The sequence below is a fragment of the Botrytis byssoidea genome, assembly GCF_014898295.1.
Source record: "Botrytis byssoidea strain MUCL 94 chromosome Unknown BBYS_017, whole genome shotgun sequence".
In the NCBI taxonomy this organism is placed as follows: Eukaryota; Fungi; Ascomycota; class Leotiomycetes; order Helotiales; family Sclerotiniaceae; genus Botrytis; species Botrytis byssoidea.
Window position 1 is genome coordinate 364,746 of NW_024065858.1, and position 17,208 is coordinate 381,953.

General features: G+C 43.0%; 5 protein-coding genes across 5 annotated transcripts; 3 read left to right on the forward strand and 2 right to left on the reverse strand.

Annotated features, from left to right (window-relative positions):
• Positions 1-308: 308 nt before the first annotated feature.
• On the forward strand, positions 309-1,592 carry EAE97_008182 (uncharacterized protein). Its single transcript, XM_038878696.1, has 3 exons — positions 309-835; positions 892-1,288; positions 1,346-1,592. Exons 1-3 carry the CDS (start codon positions 525-527, stop codon positions 1,406-1,408), a joined length of 771 nt encoding a protein of 256 aa, XP_038730376.1. The 5' UTR covers positions 309-524; the 3' UTR covers positions 1,409-1,592.
• A 1,648-nt stretch (positions 1,593-3,240) lies between these two features.
• Positions 3,241-4,239, forward strand: EAE97_008183 (uncharacterized protein; the record flags this gene model as incomplete). The annotated part of the gene is made up of 1 exon (XM_038878697.1): positions 3,241-4,239. The coding sequence occupies one exon, from the start codon at positions 3,241-3,243 to the stop codon at positions 4,237-4,239; it is 999 nt and encodes a 332-aa protein (XP_038730377.1).
• Positions 4,240-4,886: 647 nt separating this feature from the next.
• On the forward strand, positions 4,887-7,185 carry EAE97_008184 (uncharacterized protein; the record flags this gene model as incomplete). Its single annotated transcript, XM_038878698.1, has 5 exons — positions 4,887-5,305; positions 5,401-6,028; positions 6,102-6,473; positions 6,562-6,661; positions 6,729-7,185. The coding sequence occupies 5 exons, from the start codon at positions 4,887-4,889 to the stop codon at positions 6,833-6,835; spliced, it is 1,626 nt and encodes a 541-aa protein (XP_038730378.1). The 3' UTR covers positions 6,836-7,185.
• Positions 7,186-8,004: 819 nt separating this feature from the next.
• EAE97_008185 (uncharacterized protein) lies at positions 8,005-10,217 on the reverse strand (the record flags this gene model as incomplete). Its single annotated transcript, XM_038878699.1, has 8 exons — positions 8,005-8,222; positions 8,295-8,339; positions 8,400-8,949; positions 9,015-9,103; positions 9,162-9,861; positions 9,915-9,929; positions 10,005-10,106; positions 10,176-10,217. 8 exons carry the CDS (start codon positions 10,215-10,217, stop codon positions 8,005-8,007), a joined length of 1,761 nt encoding a protein of 586 aa, XP_038730379.1.
• Positions 10,218-11,257: 1,040 nt separating this feature from the next.
• On the reverse strand, positions 11,258-15,347 carry EAE97_008186 (uncharacterized protein; the record flags this gene model as incomplete). The annotated part of the gene is made up of 3 exons (XM_038878700.1): positions 11,258-13,180; positions 13,231-14,321; positions 14,369-15,347. The coding sequence occupies 3 exons, from the start codon at positions 15,345-15,347 to the stop codon at positions 11,258-11,260; spliced, it is 3,993 nt and encodes a 1,330-aa protein (XP_038730380.1).
• Positions 15,348-17,208: the final 1,861 nt, after the last annotated feature.

Consider the following 17,208-nt stretch of genomic DNA (forward strand, 5'->3'; position numbering starts at 1 on the left):
ACTTTACCTTATGAGGCTTAAAACGGACCTTGGATGTCTGATGTTCGAAGTCAGTTACAAAATGATACCTACATTTATTATCACAATTTGATATGATTTTGGAGGAATTGCATAGAAGTATTTTATTTCATGGTACTTATAGGAAGGGGCATTGTAAAATCGTCGAAATGACATTTACTTGATATCAAATTCAAAATACATTGCATGTCAAAATCTTTATCCCATAGCACAGAATCGGTAGAAACTTACACATGCTAATTATAGAACTTTAAACACCGTGAACGTTGAGATGCAGCGCCCTTCACCGCCTAAGGCCAAAAGTACATAGTTACATTTCCGCCTTCTCTTTCTGTGTTTGGAATCGAATCTCGAATATATTTGGAAGTTTACCATCTATCAATCAATTTTAACCACGTACGATTCGATAAGAATCACTGGATTCGCCCTGCGAAACAGAAATTATACGAAGATCAATAAACAACAACAATAACCCAATCTGCGAGCGCGAACGAACAATATTCATCATGCGCTTCTCCCAAGCTTTAGTCCTTCTGGCATATGCTCCGTTCGCAATTGCATATCCAACATTCTCAGCACCCGCAGCCGCAGCGGTAGAAACAGCTGCAACTCCATTTACTGTTACGTGGGCAGATAATGGAGATGCTCCGGCGATAGCTGACATTACCACTTATCAACTAGATCTCTGCGCAGGATCTAGTACAGGTGAGGATCTTGCAGTGATATACCCCGTAACTGCTTCCGCTACCTTGGGATCAACTGTTTCGACTACTGTCACTGTACCGGCGGCCAGGGGGTCATCGGTGACCAATGCTTAGTAAGTTCCATGAAGCCAGAGTTTAAGAAGCCTTCATGCTGATGATGACGATACAGCTTCATGAGAATGATAGCAACTACAGCGTCAGGGTCTGTTACAGTATATTCGAACAGGTTCTCTATTAGCGGCATGACAGGGACTTTTGGAGGCGTGTACACAATTACTGGCACTGCTGGACCAGCAACTGTCAATAATGTGGCAGACACGGCAGTCGCATCATCATCAGGAACTGCGGACGAGGGCGTTTATGGAATCCCATACCAATCACAAACTGGTCTTACAAGATATGCTCCGATGGGTCTGATGCCTGGTACCACAATAACGGCCACGAACACAGCACCCCAATATCCAAAATCGGATGTTACTCTAGCCACCACGTATTTAAGCCCAGCAACCATCTACACAACTTTGACTCAAGCTCAGACAGCATCCTTTGCAAGTCATCCTAATACGGTAAGTTTCAAGACACAAATTCAACAACGCAAACTTGACGCGGCTAACACTTGAAAGGTTGCTGCTGCATCAATGCCTACAGATGATATGGCAAAGTTCTTGGCTAGATGGAAGGATTGAATCATTACAAAGACAATGAATGATGTATAAATAGGGCATCAAATGAACATGTGAAAAGGAGTTTGGCGTACACTCGAATTGGTATTCGAGGTTTTAGTTTAAATGAATACCGTGTATACCCAACGAATCAAGAATTTACCCAGTCAAGCCATCACTTGGTACTGTGCACCAGGGTCGTTAAGCACCATCTGCAAGATATCTGCATATTGGTATAATCTCAGGGGATAGCGGACAGGTAATTCCGATATTAATCCCAGCGCGGAGGGTCTGATAGGAATGTCTAGATGCGGGGAAATGCTTGCCAATGTTTACTTTTGTCGGATACAACATCCATAGAACGCTATATGTCCCAAATGCAACATGCCCAATATGAGCCAATTTTAAGAAGAGGTAAAGTAAATTGAGAAGCGTATCTGGGTATCTAGGTATCTAGTTCATAAATTAACAAGTCAATCTAAGCCTCCTTCCTACTATTACCTGACGGGTGCGCTTAAGCCACTATGCTGAATACCGTACTTTACTCTATTTGTCATTCTGTAACTGAATAATCTCCCAATGTCAAATTTTGAGAGTCTCGTGGTCTTTCCATTCATCCAGATTTAGTAAGGATGGTTAGGGATTCGTATCGAGCCATTATCGTGGCTCTAGCCTCGTAAACCCCTTATATAATGATAATGCTAGGGAGATATCTGACCATCTCCACGACACGGTAGCATTCACTCAAGATCTTGAGATGAATTGATGTGAGATGTGATTATTATTGGTTGGAGTAAAGTTGGAAGTTGGAAGTGATTGATCTGGATTCCATTCGACTCCGTACGTACAGTGTACTTATTAATCTGATTCTGCAGATGAACCTAACTACCTAGGTATCTATCTTCATCCACTGCGTGGCGTGCGTGCAATGTATGAGCCCCGTTGCTAGACTTGGTCTTCCCCGAGGTTCTCTTACCCTGGTGTTGATCCACGTGCTCCTTGTAGTTTTTTCTTCCTTTTCTTCTTTTTCCGTCCGACCTCTTGGTTCTTATCAGTGGGTAGTGGAGTGGCCGCTTGATGCTAAGAGCTCTAAGCGTCGGCTTATTGCAATTAGTTTCTACTTGGACGATATCTAGTCGCTAGTCACTAGTCACCAGTCACTATCAACTAGCTTGAGGATTGGTGGACGGATGTCCTTGTTGAGACTTTGAGAGGAGCACATTTTCTTTTCGGGTACTCTGCCCTTAGGCGTTGAATACATTGCTCTCCTCTCCGTATGTACCACAATCAGGCTGAATGCTGCTAATGCTACGGATACCACCTACTATTGACGCATAATCCCATGCTACTCATTTTAATTCAATTCAGAGACAATCCAAGGAAAGACAAGGGGATCGATCAGTTGATGTTGTCCGCACAATGCACATGCTTGTGTAACCTTCCTTGTCACTTTCTATACCTACGCATTCCATTCCTCTGCTGTACTAATACCCTTTTCACTTCTGTTCATTTCTCTTCTTAGCGCCGAGGGAAATTCCCAAAAACCCTATAAACTAACCATAAACTGAATCCACTCCCTCTCCACTCAAATATAAGACCATCAATTCCTCCATACACAACCCAATCTCGCCTTCCAACAACAAATTTTGCATATCGTCTGTCACCGAGAACATGCGCTTCTTGGAGCTCTTCCAAGCATCCATTAAGCCTCCCTGGCCCCGGCGTCTTCTTAACACTTGATCTCCTCATCCACGTTCATTTGGATATTTGGTGGAGAAAGATAACAGAAATCGAAAGGTTTAGTCTTTTTACTGTCGGACACAGAGATTTACTTCACAGACAATAAATCTGGAACCATGTCTCCTTTACCTACAGATGGATCCGACTCGACGGCTTTCGTGAATTCGAACCACGGTTCAGATGACCATACTGACCACGAACTACCACCACCACCAAATCCTTCATCCGATGCAGGTCTTACGGTTAATCATTGTGCAAATGATCGTGGAGTTTCACCACCATCTCCAAGTAGCATCGATATATTTACTCTTTCGCCGATAACAGCACTTAAATTGTTATGTGCTGGTATCGAAGCTCTAGTTCAATTTACGGGTGATATCCCTCCCACGCCAGCGTCGGCCGAAACGACGATGCCAAATATGAGGGGCATGCAGGCAGAGAAAGAAAATATACGACGGTCTGGATCGTGGACAAACTTAGCAGGTTTTCGACAACGAGCTTCTGGATCAGATGTTATAGATGGAGTAAATCTTCGTCCGAAACCTCTGGAAACACAGCACACTGTGTCCGCAGAACCATATATTATCGTTGGAGAGAATGCTGAGCCTTTGAATGTTCAACACAGTGCTATCACAAGAAAATTTTATTCGAAGCGTCCTCCTCCGATCTCTTTGGAAGACTATCTGATGCGAATACACACGTTTTGTCCAATGTCAACAGCTGTCTATCTTGCAACAAGTTCCTACATACACAGGGTGGCAGTCGATGAACGAGTCATACCTGTAACAAGGCGAAACTCACATCGACTCATATTAGCTGGGTTACGTGTGGCTATGAAAGCACTCGAGGACCAAAGCTATGCTCATGCACGCTTCTCGAAAGTCGGAGGAGTTAGTGAACAAGAGCTTTCGAGATTGGAAATCAATTTTTGTTTCCTTACAAATTTCGAATTTAAGACGAGTAAAGAAGCTCTTCTACAGCACGCGATAAGTCTAAAGGAACTATCGTCTTTACAGGGGGGAGTGAATTTCGTCCCGAAAATGTCACTCTTGAATAAGGGTAGACCGGGCATGGCTGCACAAGAGACAGTGTTAGAAGTAACAGCGGATGCTTAGATGTACGTTGTGCATAGCCTAAATATGATACAGGCGATATTGGAGAGTAGGAAAGTGTCCGAGTCGAGACGTACACGGCTCCTGAACGTGAGTCATGAGCAAGGCATGGCATGGAACAGGTTACGGATGAAAGAACTGAAGCAGATTGCGTATACGATTTGGCCTCGTTACCATAGATAACAAAGTTGAGATGATCAGGCGCCACAACATGGATATGAGAGGCAGCATTGGAAGCGTTTGATGGTTGCGGCCTGAATCACGATTGTTGGATGGTATACATTGCTCCAAATCGTGTGAATGGGCAATAGGATTGCTCGATAATTTGATAGTGTAGTTTCATTTCTAGCAGCAGGTACACTGTCAATGTGTTTGAAATACTGATATTGGATGATTGGAGATCCAGAATTTAATGATATCCGGAATACATACAATAGTCTAATTCGATTCTTACTTTCATTTAGATGCATTCTCTTGAGATCTTCACATGCATAAACTCCTTTTTTAGTATCGATTTTTAAGAAATAAAACTGCCAAGCTTAAAATCGATAGCTATCTAGTAATGAGGTCGAATTTCCAAAATTTAGCCCAACCGTTAGCCCCTCACCGAGGCAAGCTGCGATTTTCATCAGCAACGCTTAGAAACGGCCATGGCCATGTTCCGCTTGTCAAATACCCCGCGATTCACACCACGTTGTCCGAATAGACGACAAAGAATAGCATGGGCAGCACAGGTACAATTTTATTCTTCCAGAGCTAGTATTTCTCAAACGACATCTTCCATATTAATTCAACCGAAGTTTATATCTCAAAGCTGGAGCAAATACGGTTTGGATAGAACTCGAATTGCCGGTGATACATCTCAGATAAGAATTAATCCGAGGATAATTCATCGCAATATGGCTTCATCTACGGATGCGATTTTGAAGGGGAAATATCCGGCCAAAGAACATGTGAGGAAGGTCGTGGAATATATTAAGAGTAAGGAGCCGGGGGCAGAGGGAGTCTTGTATTTGGAGGCGCAGAAGACGATTATGATTGAGGATAATGACGAGGCTGCTCCTTTCAGGTACGTTGCTGGGAGAAATGCTAGATATTGCACGCGGCATATATTAAAGATCTTGGTAATCCAGAAACGGCTCATACTAACAATTCAATTTCCAGACAACGACGCTTTTTCTACTATCTCACCGGCTGCGATCTCCCTGACGCTTACTTTACCTATGATATCGCGAAAGACAAAAGTACCCTCTTCATTCCACCAATCGACCCGGAATCAGTCATCTGGACTGGTCTCCCTCTTTCTCCCGAAGAAGCACTCGCCCGTTATGACGTCGATGAAGTCCTCACGACCGATATCATAAACGCGCAATTGGCCCTCCCAAATCAAACAAAGGTCTGGGCTATCGCGCCCCAGATTTCCACCCACATAACCTTCCTCGAATTTCCCCAGAAAGATTTCACGCTTCTCAAGGAAGCTATTGAAGAAGCCCGTGTACGCAAATCAGAGTATGAAATTGCGTTGATGAGAAAGGCGAATGAGATTTCAGAAGTGGGACACACGGCAGTCTTGAAGGCAGTCAAACATGCAAAGAATGAAAGAGAATTGGAAGCGCTCTTTATTAAAGAGAGCATTGCGAATGGTGCGAGAGAACAAGCTTATCACAGTATCGTGGCTAGTGGTACTGCAGCTGCTACATTGCATTATATGAAGAATTCAGAGGACCTGGAGGGAAAATTGAATTTGCTTTTGGATGCTGGAGGAGAGTATCAATGTTATGCTTCGGATATTGTAAGATTTTCCCCCATACTCTGGATTGAAGTTTCTCGTAGATTTTTGACAGATATGCTAATCATCCTGACAGACAAGAACCTTTCCCATAAACGGTCACTTCACACCCGAATCTCGCTCCATCTACGATATAGTACTCTCCATGCAATCGCAATGTACTTCCATGCTCAAAGCCGGCGTTTCCTGGGATGAAGTGCATCTCCTTGCCCACAAAGTCGCAATCGATGGACTTCTCTCCTTGGGAATCTTGAAAGGTGATAAGGAAGCGATTTTGAAAGCAAGAACAAGTGTAGCGTTCTTCCCGCACGGATTGGGTCATTATCTCGGAATGGATACGCATGATACTGGTGGGCATCCAAATTATGAAGATAAGGATAGGTTGTTCAGGTATTTGAGAGTCAGGGGAAATTTGCCAGAGGGGAGTGTGGTCACTGTTGAGCCGGGTGTATGTTTTTTTTTCTCTTATGTCGTTCCTTGCGTCTCCTTCTCCTCGTTTGTTCTTCTGGGCTTTGTGACTAATACAAAGATATCAGATTTATTTCTGTCGCTTCATCATCGAACCATATCTTAAAGATCCGGCACATGCTCAATACATCAACTCGGATGTTTTGGAGAAGTACTGGGAAGTTGGAGGTAGGTTTCTCTTCTCTCTCTCCTGTCTTCCCTATTTGAATGCAGAAAAAACTAACGAACAAAACAGGTGTCAGAATTGAAGATAACATTCTGATCACGAAAGATGGTTATGATAATTTAACGACGGTGGTTAAGGATGTGGAGGAGATGGAAAAGATTATTAATGGGTCTTAGTTGGAGAATTGGCGAGATAGGGGAGGGAGTGCTTCTTGATATGTGAGGTTTAGACTATGAGCATTTTGGGAAATGTTGAAAAATGTGAAAATCGTGGTGGATTGAGAACGTGCTTGGTCGTTGATAATCTAGATCATTCAGACTATGATTTCTGGATAATTTGTTGATTTATTACATGAACCATTCAATGAATAGATGAACGAACGATTAAAGATCAATCTCCAATCCTCTGGCATTTCTCGATACCTATATCAGATATCTAAGTAAACTTTCAACATCAAATCTTCTCCCTCCCGCTAGACAATTCCTGTGATGTAATTTGATCTAATTTGATTTGATTTATTAGTTGATACACAAAAAAGCTCATACTATCTATCTATCTACCTGCCTCTAGGTATACCTATATCGTTTCTTTCTCTCTTACCTACCTCAGAGGTCTCGCGTAATATCAATTTCCTCTCCTCTCATGAACCTTTTACTCATCTACTTTTATTTTTGTAGACTTTGACCTCATTCACTCTCCTCTCACTTCACCTCTCCTCTCACTTCACCTCTTAAATTATCAGTTAATAATTGACAACTAAATACTCAATCCATTAGACATTGTAAAATAACATAATATAAATCTGATTCTACCCTATCTGTTTGTCTGTTTATTTATTTTATTTTAGTTTATTTTATTTTAGCTTATACCTACTCCTATTTCATTCATTCATATTCCATTCCATCCCATGTCATTTTACTTGTTCTTATCTCATCCCATCTCATACCATCTCATCCTAATAATAACCCATTCTTTACTTCACCGATGTGAATTGATTGATTCACTATCAATATCACTCCTACCCGACTATTCTACTCTTATTAAACCTTATATTATTAGATCAAAGTTCCACTCGAGTAGTTAGATATTCCAAAAAACATCCATCCATTCACTCACTCCAGTTTCGCGTAATCTCGTTTCTGTCTTTGAAAAGCATATTCACAATAACACAACATCCCTTCGATGGATATTTTAACAAATGTCATAATTTCATCAATAAGCACCCCCAAGATCATGCACGCATATCTAATCTACTACCGCAGAGTCCAATGTAAGCCTGTAACCCATCAAATTTTACCTCCTCCGAATCGTCATATCCCCATTCGATCACCAGCTATGCGCCCTCCTAACAACCAGGCACAACAACCGCATCAATCACCGCGGTGGTACCCCCCTTAACACTTTCCACAGCCTTCAGTAAGACCTTCTCGATCTCACTAGCTTTCGAAATCTTTTCGGCCATTATGCTGTTTCCAGATGCGGCTCGAGCGATTCCCGCGTAATCTGGGACTTGTGGTGCGAATGATATGTTCAATTCTTCGTTAGTGGCTTTGGATCCGATACCTAATATTTTGTTAGAGAAGTGTCATGAATGAGATTTTGATGTTAATTATGAGAAGTAGAAGAAGAACATACCATCGGGGTGAACTAGCATGAGAGATCGTTTTGGTGCGTGCCAACCTGTGCCATCGTTAGTAACTGCAATCAGAATTTTCGTATACTCCATCAACAGAAACATACCCTTGTTATTCAAAACAATGGTTAGAACTGGAATGCCATATCTTTGACAAATCCAATAAACACTTCCTGGAACCGAGAATAAAAATGTTCCGTCTCCAACAATCTGGACGACAAACTTTCCCTTTCCTTTCCCATTCTCAATCTCAGATGCTAATTTAATACCTAAAGCTCCGCCACCAGACCATCCTAATCCTCCTCCTCCACAGTTGATCCAAGAACCGGGGAGAGTAGCTTGAATATTGTCTGCTACGAATACGGTGTTGGTTACGGCTTCGATAGCGAAGATTGTGTCAGTAGGTACGATCTTGCGTAGTTGTTGACAGAGGTAACCGGTGCCGAAGGAATCATCTTCAAAGACTTTTGATGAAGCAGCGTTTATAGTCTTAAGGCGCTTGGTGTGATCTGTAGCGAGAGCCTCCCATCGATCCGTGTATGGCGAGGAGGAAAGTTTGTTGGCAAAGTCACTAGCATTTTTTATGTATTTTGTGAGTTGGCTTATGGATGTGTAACTATCAGCTCTGTAACGAGAAAGCGCGGCGAGATAAAATACCTGAAATAATTTAGTGGGATTCTTCATAAGAGATGTTTGCATAGAATGAAACTAGCGGGACTTACTGGCATTTGTTGTTTGAGTGGGTCAACATCGATATGGAATATCTTGGCTGATTTTGAAGGATGACATAAAGTGTTAACCCAGGGTACATCTGCATGAAAGTATGTTAGTCTTCATAAATCGTTGTTGTTGAAAGGTTGAGTATATACCGCAGTCAATGACAACAATGACGTCGGCAGTTTCAATGGCCTTGTCACTGCCGTATCTCAATCCCAGCCAAGCACGATGATCAGCTGGAAAGCACATATCACTTCCACCAGTATCCAGAACACGAAGACCTTTAACTGTATCCGCCAATTCGACAAGAGCTCCTACTGCCTTATGATTTCGACCACTATAGCCAGTGATAATCAATGGCTCCTTTGCATTGACCAATGCTTCAGAAATCGTAGCAACTGAACTCTCAGAAAGTGCAGCTGGCTCCACTGCATTCCAATGTTCCTGAACCAGATCATAATCATCAATTTCCTCTTCCATGACTTCTCTTGCTGAATACAGATATACTGGTCCAGCAGGAGCACTAGTAGCCCATTGAAGAGCCCTATTAACCATTTGTTTAATATTCTTCCCCGTCTTAATCTCCATTGAGTATCGACAATATTGTCTGACAATCTCAGCTTGGTTGGGTACATCTTGAATCCAATGGATATATTCTGTTCGCGATCCGCGCATTTCTCCTTCAATTGTGTAGGGAGATAGACCGGCAAATATAAGAACGGGTGCCCGTCCGCATGAGGCATTATGAACCGCTGCTCCCAATCCTTGGGTTCCTACATCGACGTGTACGATTACACATTGTGGTTTGCCGGTTAGACGGGCATATCCATCGGCCATGGAGAGGGCTACCATCTATGGAAGATATGAGTACATTTCAAAAGTGGGAAGAGAATCTGCGTGCATACTTCGTTTGGACATGTCTGGAAAGTGTCATTAATTTATGATCATGCAAATGTGATCGAGAGAATGATCAATTGAGATATCTGAAGACTTACTATAACTTCTGGACCCTTGTTCTCCCTTTTAAGCGTAATCAAAGCTTCTAGAATAGAAGGATGATCCGATCCTAAGTTAACGAAGCAATGAGTTACCCCGGCCTAACACATTGTTAGATTGTCTTTTTGCATATGAAGTTTTGGGATAATAAGATAAGGGTGGTTAGTTACCTCAACAAGGGCCTCAAAGAAGGCGTACGAAGCAGTAACCATGTTTAATATCTTGATATTCTTGGTGTTGTGATGATCTGGAGAAGGGGTGATGTGTATTTGGTTTCTCAAGGAGTGTGGAAGTACAAACAGATATGCGGGATGTATGATAATAATAAGCTAGAAAAGCTCGGGAAGCTAGGTTATGAGAGGGGTAGTTTCGGCTTACCAAAACAGTTAGATCCGGGGTACTTCATAGCGTCGACCTTCCTTATTTGTCGATAGCGAACTCTACGGTCTCTTTGAATTAGTCAAATATATAGATAGTCTTATGTAATTGACTTGATTTACATATTCTATATCTGTCTAACAAAGTGGCCTGAGAACGTTCAGATAGATAGACTGAATTCTAGGGACCAAATTCAATCAATTCACCATATTAGAAACAATAGCTCAATCGGTGTACTAGGTATTCCTTCCATTCTTTCCACCACATGCCCTTATGCCGCTATTTATCTCTTGTCTCGTTCCGCTCATACCACATGGCACAATTTCGTGTTTGCGGGGTAGTTTCAGGGTGTGTTGGCTCCTTGGCTTAGAATCAATAGATTGGATCACAGACTTTCAGTGCCTGGGATTGCATTCAATTTGTTGAGTCATCAACCGACCAGCCCTGTAAATGATGATGTCCTCAATTGTATGATGGAAGTACCTAGGCAGGAGCATTATATTACGACTCTGCATTCGTCTGGCAGAAGATATGTTGGCTTGAAAGCAAGATTCAAGCAAGGGGCATTGAAGACAAGTAACGATATATCTGGATATATCTGGACGTAAGTGGAGTAAATGTTGTCTAAGATTGGTAATTAAATGTATGTACAGTATGCTAAAGTCTAGAGGTATAACTCATACTTATAGGAAATCTTCTTTTCATTCCAAAACATGGCCGAAGTGTAATCGTTACAGACAGGGTGCAATAAATCCAAAATTATATTTGTGTGGGGCTTCGAAAGCACCATGAATATGCAAAACGCTTTCTATCCATTCTATCCGAATTTCTCCCTTCAATTACGCTTCGTTTCCCCCGCCGCCACTATATTAACTCACAACGTCTGGAAAGCAGCATTGGCTCTATACTCTTCATTTCTGGCCACCAATTCGTCGTGACTTCCTTGGTCCACGCAGATACCGCCGTCAATTGCGAAAATCGTCGACGCCTTCTTGATAGTTCTCAATCTATGCGCAATAGCGATGACAGTAACGCCCTTTGCCGTCTTTTCCAGAGCCTCCTCAAACAACTTCTCAGACTCAGCATCAAGAGCCGAAGTCGACTCATCAAGGAGCAGTAAGCGTGGCTTTCTGAGTAATGCACGAGCAATAGAGAGACGTTGTAATTGACCGCTTGAAAACTGTCCACCGTTGGAACCACAGGGCGTTTCGTATCCCTCAGGAAGAGAAACGATGGTATCGTGGATATTTGCCAATTTGCATGCAGATTCAATCTCTTCCATGGTTGGGGAGTGTCCGACACGAGCGCCAAGTTCGAGATTAAAGCGGACGGTGCCATCAAATAGGACACTTTCTTGAGGAACGAGTGCAATATCATCGCGAAACGCGACGCCGTCAATCTTGGAAACGTCTTGACCATCAATTTCGACACTGCCAGATGCTGGGGAGTAGAAACGTTCAAGGAGGGCAATGATGGTTGATTTCCCGGCTCCAGAACGACCAACAAGAGCACAGAATGTACCGGGAGTAATGTTGATAGTGAGACCTTTGAGAACCTCGATGTCCGGACGAGCGGGGTAGGAGAAACGAACATTGTTGAAGCGTACGGCAAGACCGCCTGATCTGATGGGTTGTTTCTCGATCATTCCTTGAGATGCTTCTGGATCATTTGTTGCTCGGCTGTTCTTAGATTCAAGGAGATTCTCAGGACCGATATCTATCAAATCAAGAACTCGTGCAGCGGATACGCCGGCTTTTGAGATATCAGGAGCGAGGGAGAACATTTGCCCACATAGTTGAGCACTGAAGAGAAGAGCAGGTAGGACCGTGAAGAACTGTTGTTGATTGTAACGTCCTTCTGCAACATTTCGAGCGCCCCACCAGTATGCTAGTGCATAAACGAAGTTACTCATACTGTAAGCCATAGCGAGCCAGAAATTTCCATATGCAATTGTCTTTAGGGTTGCAGTATAAGGAGCTTTCAGCGATCTATTGAAAACTTGAACAGTCTCTTCTTCGAGTGAAAAGATTGCAACTGTCTTGATGGCCGAAACAGCCTCGGTAGCAATAGCAACGGAGTTAGAGAAAGCTTTTGCGTGCCTTTCGTGGAACTTTGCGAGAATTTTCAATCTCAAGAAACCAGACGAAAGTAGGATGGGGATAGTGGCAAGTAATACAACAGCGATTCTCCACGCAACGGCGTGTGCGAGGATGATTCCAGAAACCATGGAAACGATAATCGACAGCATAACTCCGAGAAGGGTTCCAGTAATACCACTCAATGCGTTTGCATCGGCGCTGATATACGAAATAAGTGTACCCGGGCTTCTATTTTCAGATTCATGCCATTGAATGTCTTGTGCAAAGAGAGACTTGAGCGCCAAAACACGGACACGATAAAGGAGCTTCTCAGAAACACGACCGAAAGAAGATGCGCTGATGACGTTGGCGAAAAATTCAGCCAAAGCCAAAACGAAGAACAACAATCCGTACAAACTTCCGTTACTACGAATGCTGGCTGGGCTGCGACATGGACTTAAACAGCTGACTGTATGACCGAAAATCACAGCTTCTCCGGAATATGAGCCACCAACTACAACAGCGCCGGCAATACCCAAGAATACAAATAGTAAATGAGGTCTAGCCATCGACATAATACCGAAGAACGTAGAGAGGAATGATCGGCCTTTAGTTGCAGACTTATCCTTCTTGGGCGAGAGTGTTTCGTCAGAATCGCTGTTTTCAGCAACTGGCGTAGATTTGCCGGTATTGTCCAATGACTTGACCTTTGCAAATTCCTATGTCGATTAGTATGAATTAAGAATATGTATGCGAGCGAGCCACTTACGTTGTTATCAATCTTTTCTTGCAAATACTCTTCATCTTCATTGGCATCCTCGGTTTGAATCTCAGATATTGGTTCGTCAGAAGAAGCAAGTGTCTGAAGTCGGACAAGGTTTGCAAAAGCGCCGTCTCGAGCAAGTAAATCAGTATATGTGCCCTGCTCAAGAATCTCACCCTGACTCATGACCACAATGTTATCGGCGTTCTTAATTGTTGACAGTCTGTGGGCAATAGAGATGGTGGTTCTTCCTTCACTAACTCGTTCCAATGCCATTTGAATTAAATGCTCACTTGCCGAATCCAGAGATGCGGTAGCTTCGTCGAGGAGTAAGATAGATGGGCGGCGAACTATAGCACGGGCTAATGCAACACGTTGTTTTTGACCACCACTGAGTCGATTACCTCCAGGACCAGCTTCTGTAGACATGCCATATTGCAAGCGATCAATAAATCCAAGAGCATCGGCTTCAGTCGCTGCTTCTCTCACAAGTCTAACAATTGTTTGAACCTTGGCTGAGCTAGCGGCGAAGGCCTCCTCAGGATTGGCACCTTCACGAATAGCGTGAGCAAGATCTGGTAAGCTTGAGTCTAAGAGTGTCTCTCTGAGTTCAATATGTTCAGGAAGCGGTGAATTGACTAAACCATAGGCGATATTTTCGAGAATTGATCGATCAAGAAGAGTCGAATTTTGAGCGACAGTTCCAATGAAACTTCTCGCACACTTGACATTGATGGTCTTCATGTTATGTTCACCAATGAAAATATCACCGCGGATAGGGTCGTAAAGACGTTGAACTAATGCTGCGACAGTGGACTTTCCGCTACCAGAGAGACCGACGAGTGCGGTATGTTTGTTGGTTGGGATTCTCAACCTGAATGACTTAAGAACCACCACCTCAGGTCGCGATGGGTATGCAAACCCCACATCCTTGAATTCCAGGTCTCCTGGGATTGTAGTGAAGGTTTGGCCTTCCGTTGTGGTGGTTCCATCGATCAAGGAGGGCTTGTTGATCGTCGCGACCAACTTGATAAATGCACTACTAGCTGCGGCAAATATTTGCATGAAAGGAGCGATTTGACTGACAATGAAAGATGCTGCATATTATTAGTACGAGTCTAGACAATGATTATGAATAACTTACAATCAACAAGGAGGAAGATGACGGTATATACAGCCCCTACTGTGGTTCCGGATCCACTGTCAACAGAGGCAGCAATTTCTCTACTTCCTTGCCAGAAAGCAAGAGCATTGGCAGAGTAAGCAATGAAGTACAAACAACCAAGCTGGACGGATGCGACAATAGCTTTCATGATTCCCTCTCTTTGTGCCGCACCAATGTGGCGAGCGTACACAGCTTCCAAGCGAGAACTGGCACCCATAGCTTGGACCAAAGACATATTTGATAGTCCCGCGGAAGCAATAGCTGTCGCTGCTGCTACGTGGTCTGACATTCGGCTTGCATACTTTTGAGTGAAGTGTCCTCCCACCAATGCCATCAAAAGATAGGCTGGAACCAAAGATATGAGCATACCTGCCAGTTTTGCACTCTTGATGAAAGAAACGATATATGAGGCGACAAAGTAGGAGATACTGGCGATAAAGATTCCGACTTTCTCAGAAGTTCCTGTTTGAATGGTTTGAAGATCGACATCGAGGCGGGAGGCCACTTCACCGGATGGCAATGTATCGAAGAATGCGACTTCTTGACGTAGAAGGACATCCAGATATCTCATTCGCAGGCGTCTAACAAGACGCTCACCGAGAAGACTCCAACATCCAGTATGAATATAGATCAAACAGAAATTCGCGATTGTCACGTAAATGACGTCTAACACTTTGGTCACAACGCTATCTGTAAGTGATGCTGAACTAGTCGAGGAAGTACTACAAGATGTTGAATTGAGATCGTCTACCAGTTGGCCAAATAAGATACCCAGTAGAGGGAATGGAACCCCAGAAGCGATCGAGGTGATGAATCCAACCACAAGCAGGACATAATCGAGCGGTTCTGGATCACTTAAAAGTAATAGACGTAAGTATTGTCCGCTTTGCTTTTCGGCACCCGCAACCTTGGAGGGCAGACCGAAGATTCGATCTTTCAGTGCCGAGAGTTTTGACATGACTGCAATCAATATGAATGATTGTTACAGAACTCGAATGTCGAAGATACAACACTATGGACTTGAATCAACAAAAAAGTCTCTGCTTTGACAAGCGATGATTTTTTTGTCTATAATTCGCCCGAGAGTGGCACCCTGGTAATGGAGAAGGGTTCTTGGAATTTACATAACAAAAACTCATTCACAAAATTGGGCACGAAAATCGCAGTGCAAAGCATTGGCATGTACATTTTGAAAGAAAATGGAAACACGATTAAATTCAGCTCGACACCTATCCATTAATGACAGAAGCGGTCTTCTCCGTGGATGAGATGAATGATTTCGTCGAAAACATGGGTTAGAGCTAATGACTCCACAGAGTTCGTATACTATTTACCCCTCTAACGAATTTGGAGGACAAGATCAAAATCACATCACCGTTCAGAGTCATGTATTCAATCTGATTAGATGATCTGATAAGATTCATGTAACAAGTGACATGATGATGGATACACCAAGGAAAGTATATTGAGTAATGAAAACTTTGAACAGGTAATTAAAACTGGGAACCGACATCGGTCGTTGCATCTGATGGGTTAGACGAGATGATCTGATAAGATTACAGAAAAGCTAAGAGCACTGTCAGCGGGGCCTTATCCAAAAGGGGCATGGTCCAAAACAATCCCCGGCAGCAACGAATAAGCTTCTGCTAACTTTCAATGGTAAATGTTAAACAGGTATGACTTATGCTTAAACTAATTTACCCGATGAAAACGTCAATTACAACATCCACTTCGTAGGATCATGAATAGCAAAAATTGCTTATGACTATCCATCGATAAGTATGAAGGCAGTTTTCGACAGATCCCGAGAGACTTCAACCAAGCATCAAGTTACTGATTCAGGACCGACGTTACAATGGAGCTTAAGAGCAATCTTAATATTGAGGGTCTATCTCTCATACGCATTCTACCCCGTACTTCTAGGTTCCTCCAAAAATAGCCAAGGTTGTACACATCCGTACAAACTCACCAACAAAAGAATGAAGACATACAGATACTCGATCGAGATTCAATATATAGCTTTCGAAATTATAGTGGACCTGTTCTCCACTCTGAATTAAAAATTTCCTTCCACTGTCAACGGCTTTAATCCGATTTTACGAGTCTTCCAATAGAAGACTGCTCTTGACTGAATTCCCTAACCCGGAGAAAGACCAATAAGGCTTAGCGTTTGTACGGTAGTATAAGCTCAGGTGCTATACCGGTATTATTGCAATTTATTCGGCATATACGAGGGGTCTGACTCTGAGGGATTATCAGATCAGATCAGATAAAAATCGAGCTTATATTGTAGTAAGAGCATTTTACAAATTAGCGTGCCTTTCGATGTTGACGCTTCCTTATAGCCCAACACTCTCGTGGATACCTGTATAACCCGCACTTAACCTGTTACTCCCACACCCCTCATCCCATACAGCTACTGTGTGATGATGCAGATGTCCATTCCTGTTATCTTCACTCAGCTAGATCACCGTCATTGACTAATGAGTTCTCAGGGTGGATCATCAAAAACTTGAGACCGAGTCAAGTATGTCGAGACGATCTCTTGTGTCAATATTCTTGCGACTAGAACCCAGCATCCAGGTCCCCAATGCTCCGAAGCCCCAATGAACTACTCTCCTTGCCGTGATCGGAATCTATATTCTGCAACATGGAGATTCCACAATATACCTTGGCATTGGGCAAAGCATAGCTCGACAGTGAGAAAATTTTGATCAAGTGATTTGAGCTACTCTTTGACTTCCATCCTAATAATGACTCCTGTGTGTCTCAGCCTTACCTATCTTCAGTTCTTTGATACTTTCTTCTCATAAATAATT

Excerpts from the sequence above, each read along its gene's own strand:
- EAE97_008182 (XM_038878696.1), top strand. The coding sequence starts at position 525 with ATGCGCTTCTCCCAAGCTTTAGTCCTTCTGGCATATGCTCCGTTCGCA. Across the intron at positions 836-891 it reads TCATCGGTGACCAATGCTTA|CTTCATGAGAATGATAGCAA; the intron begins GTAAGTTCCATG and ends ATGACGATACAG. Across the intron at positions 1,289-1,345 it reads TTGCAAGTCATCCTAATACG|GTTGCTGCTGCATCAATGCC; the intron begins GTAAGTTTCAAG and ends AACACTTGAAAG.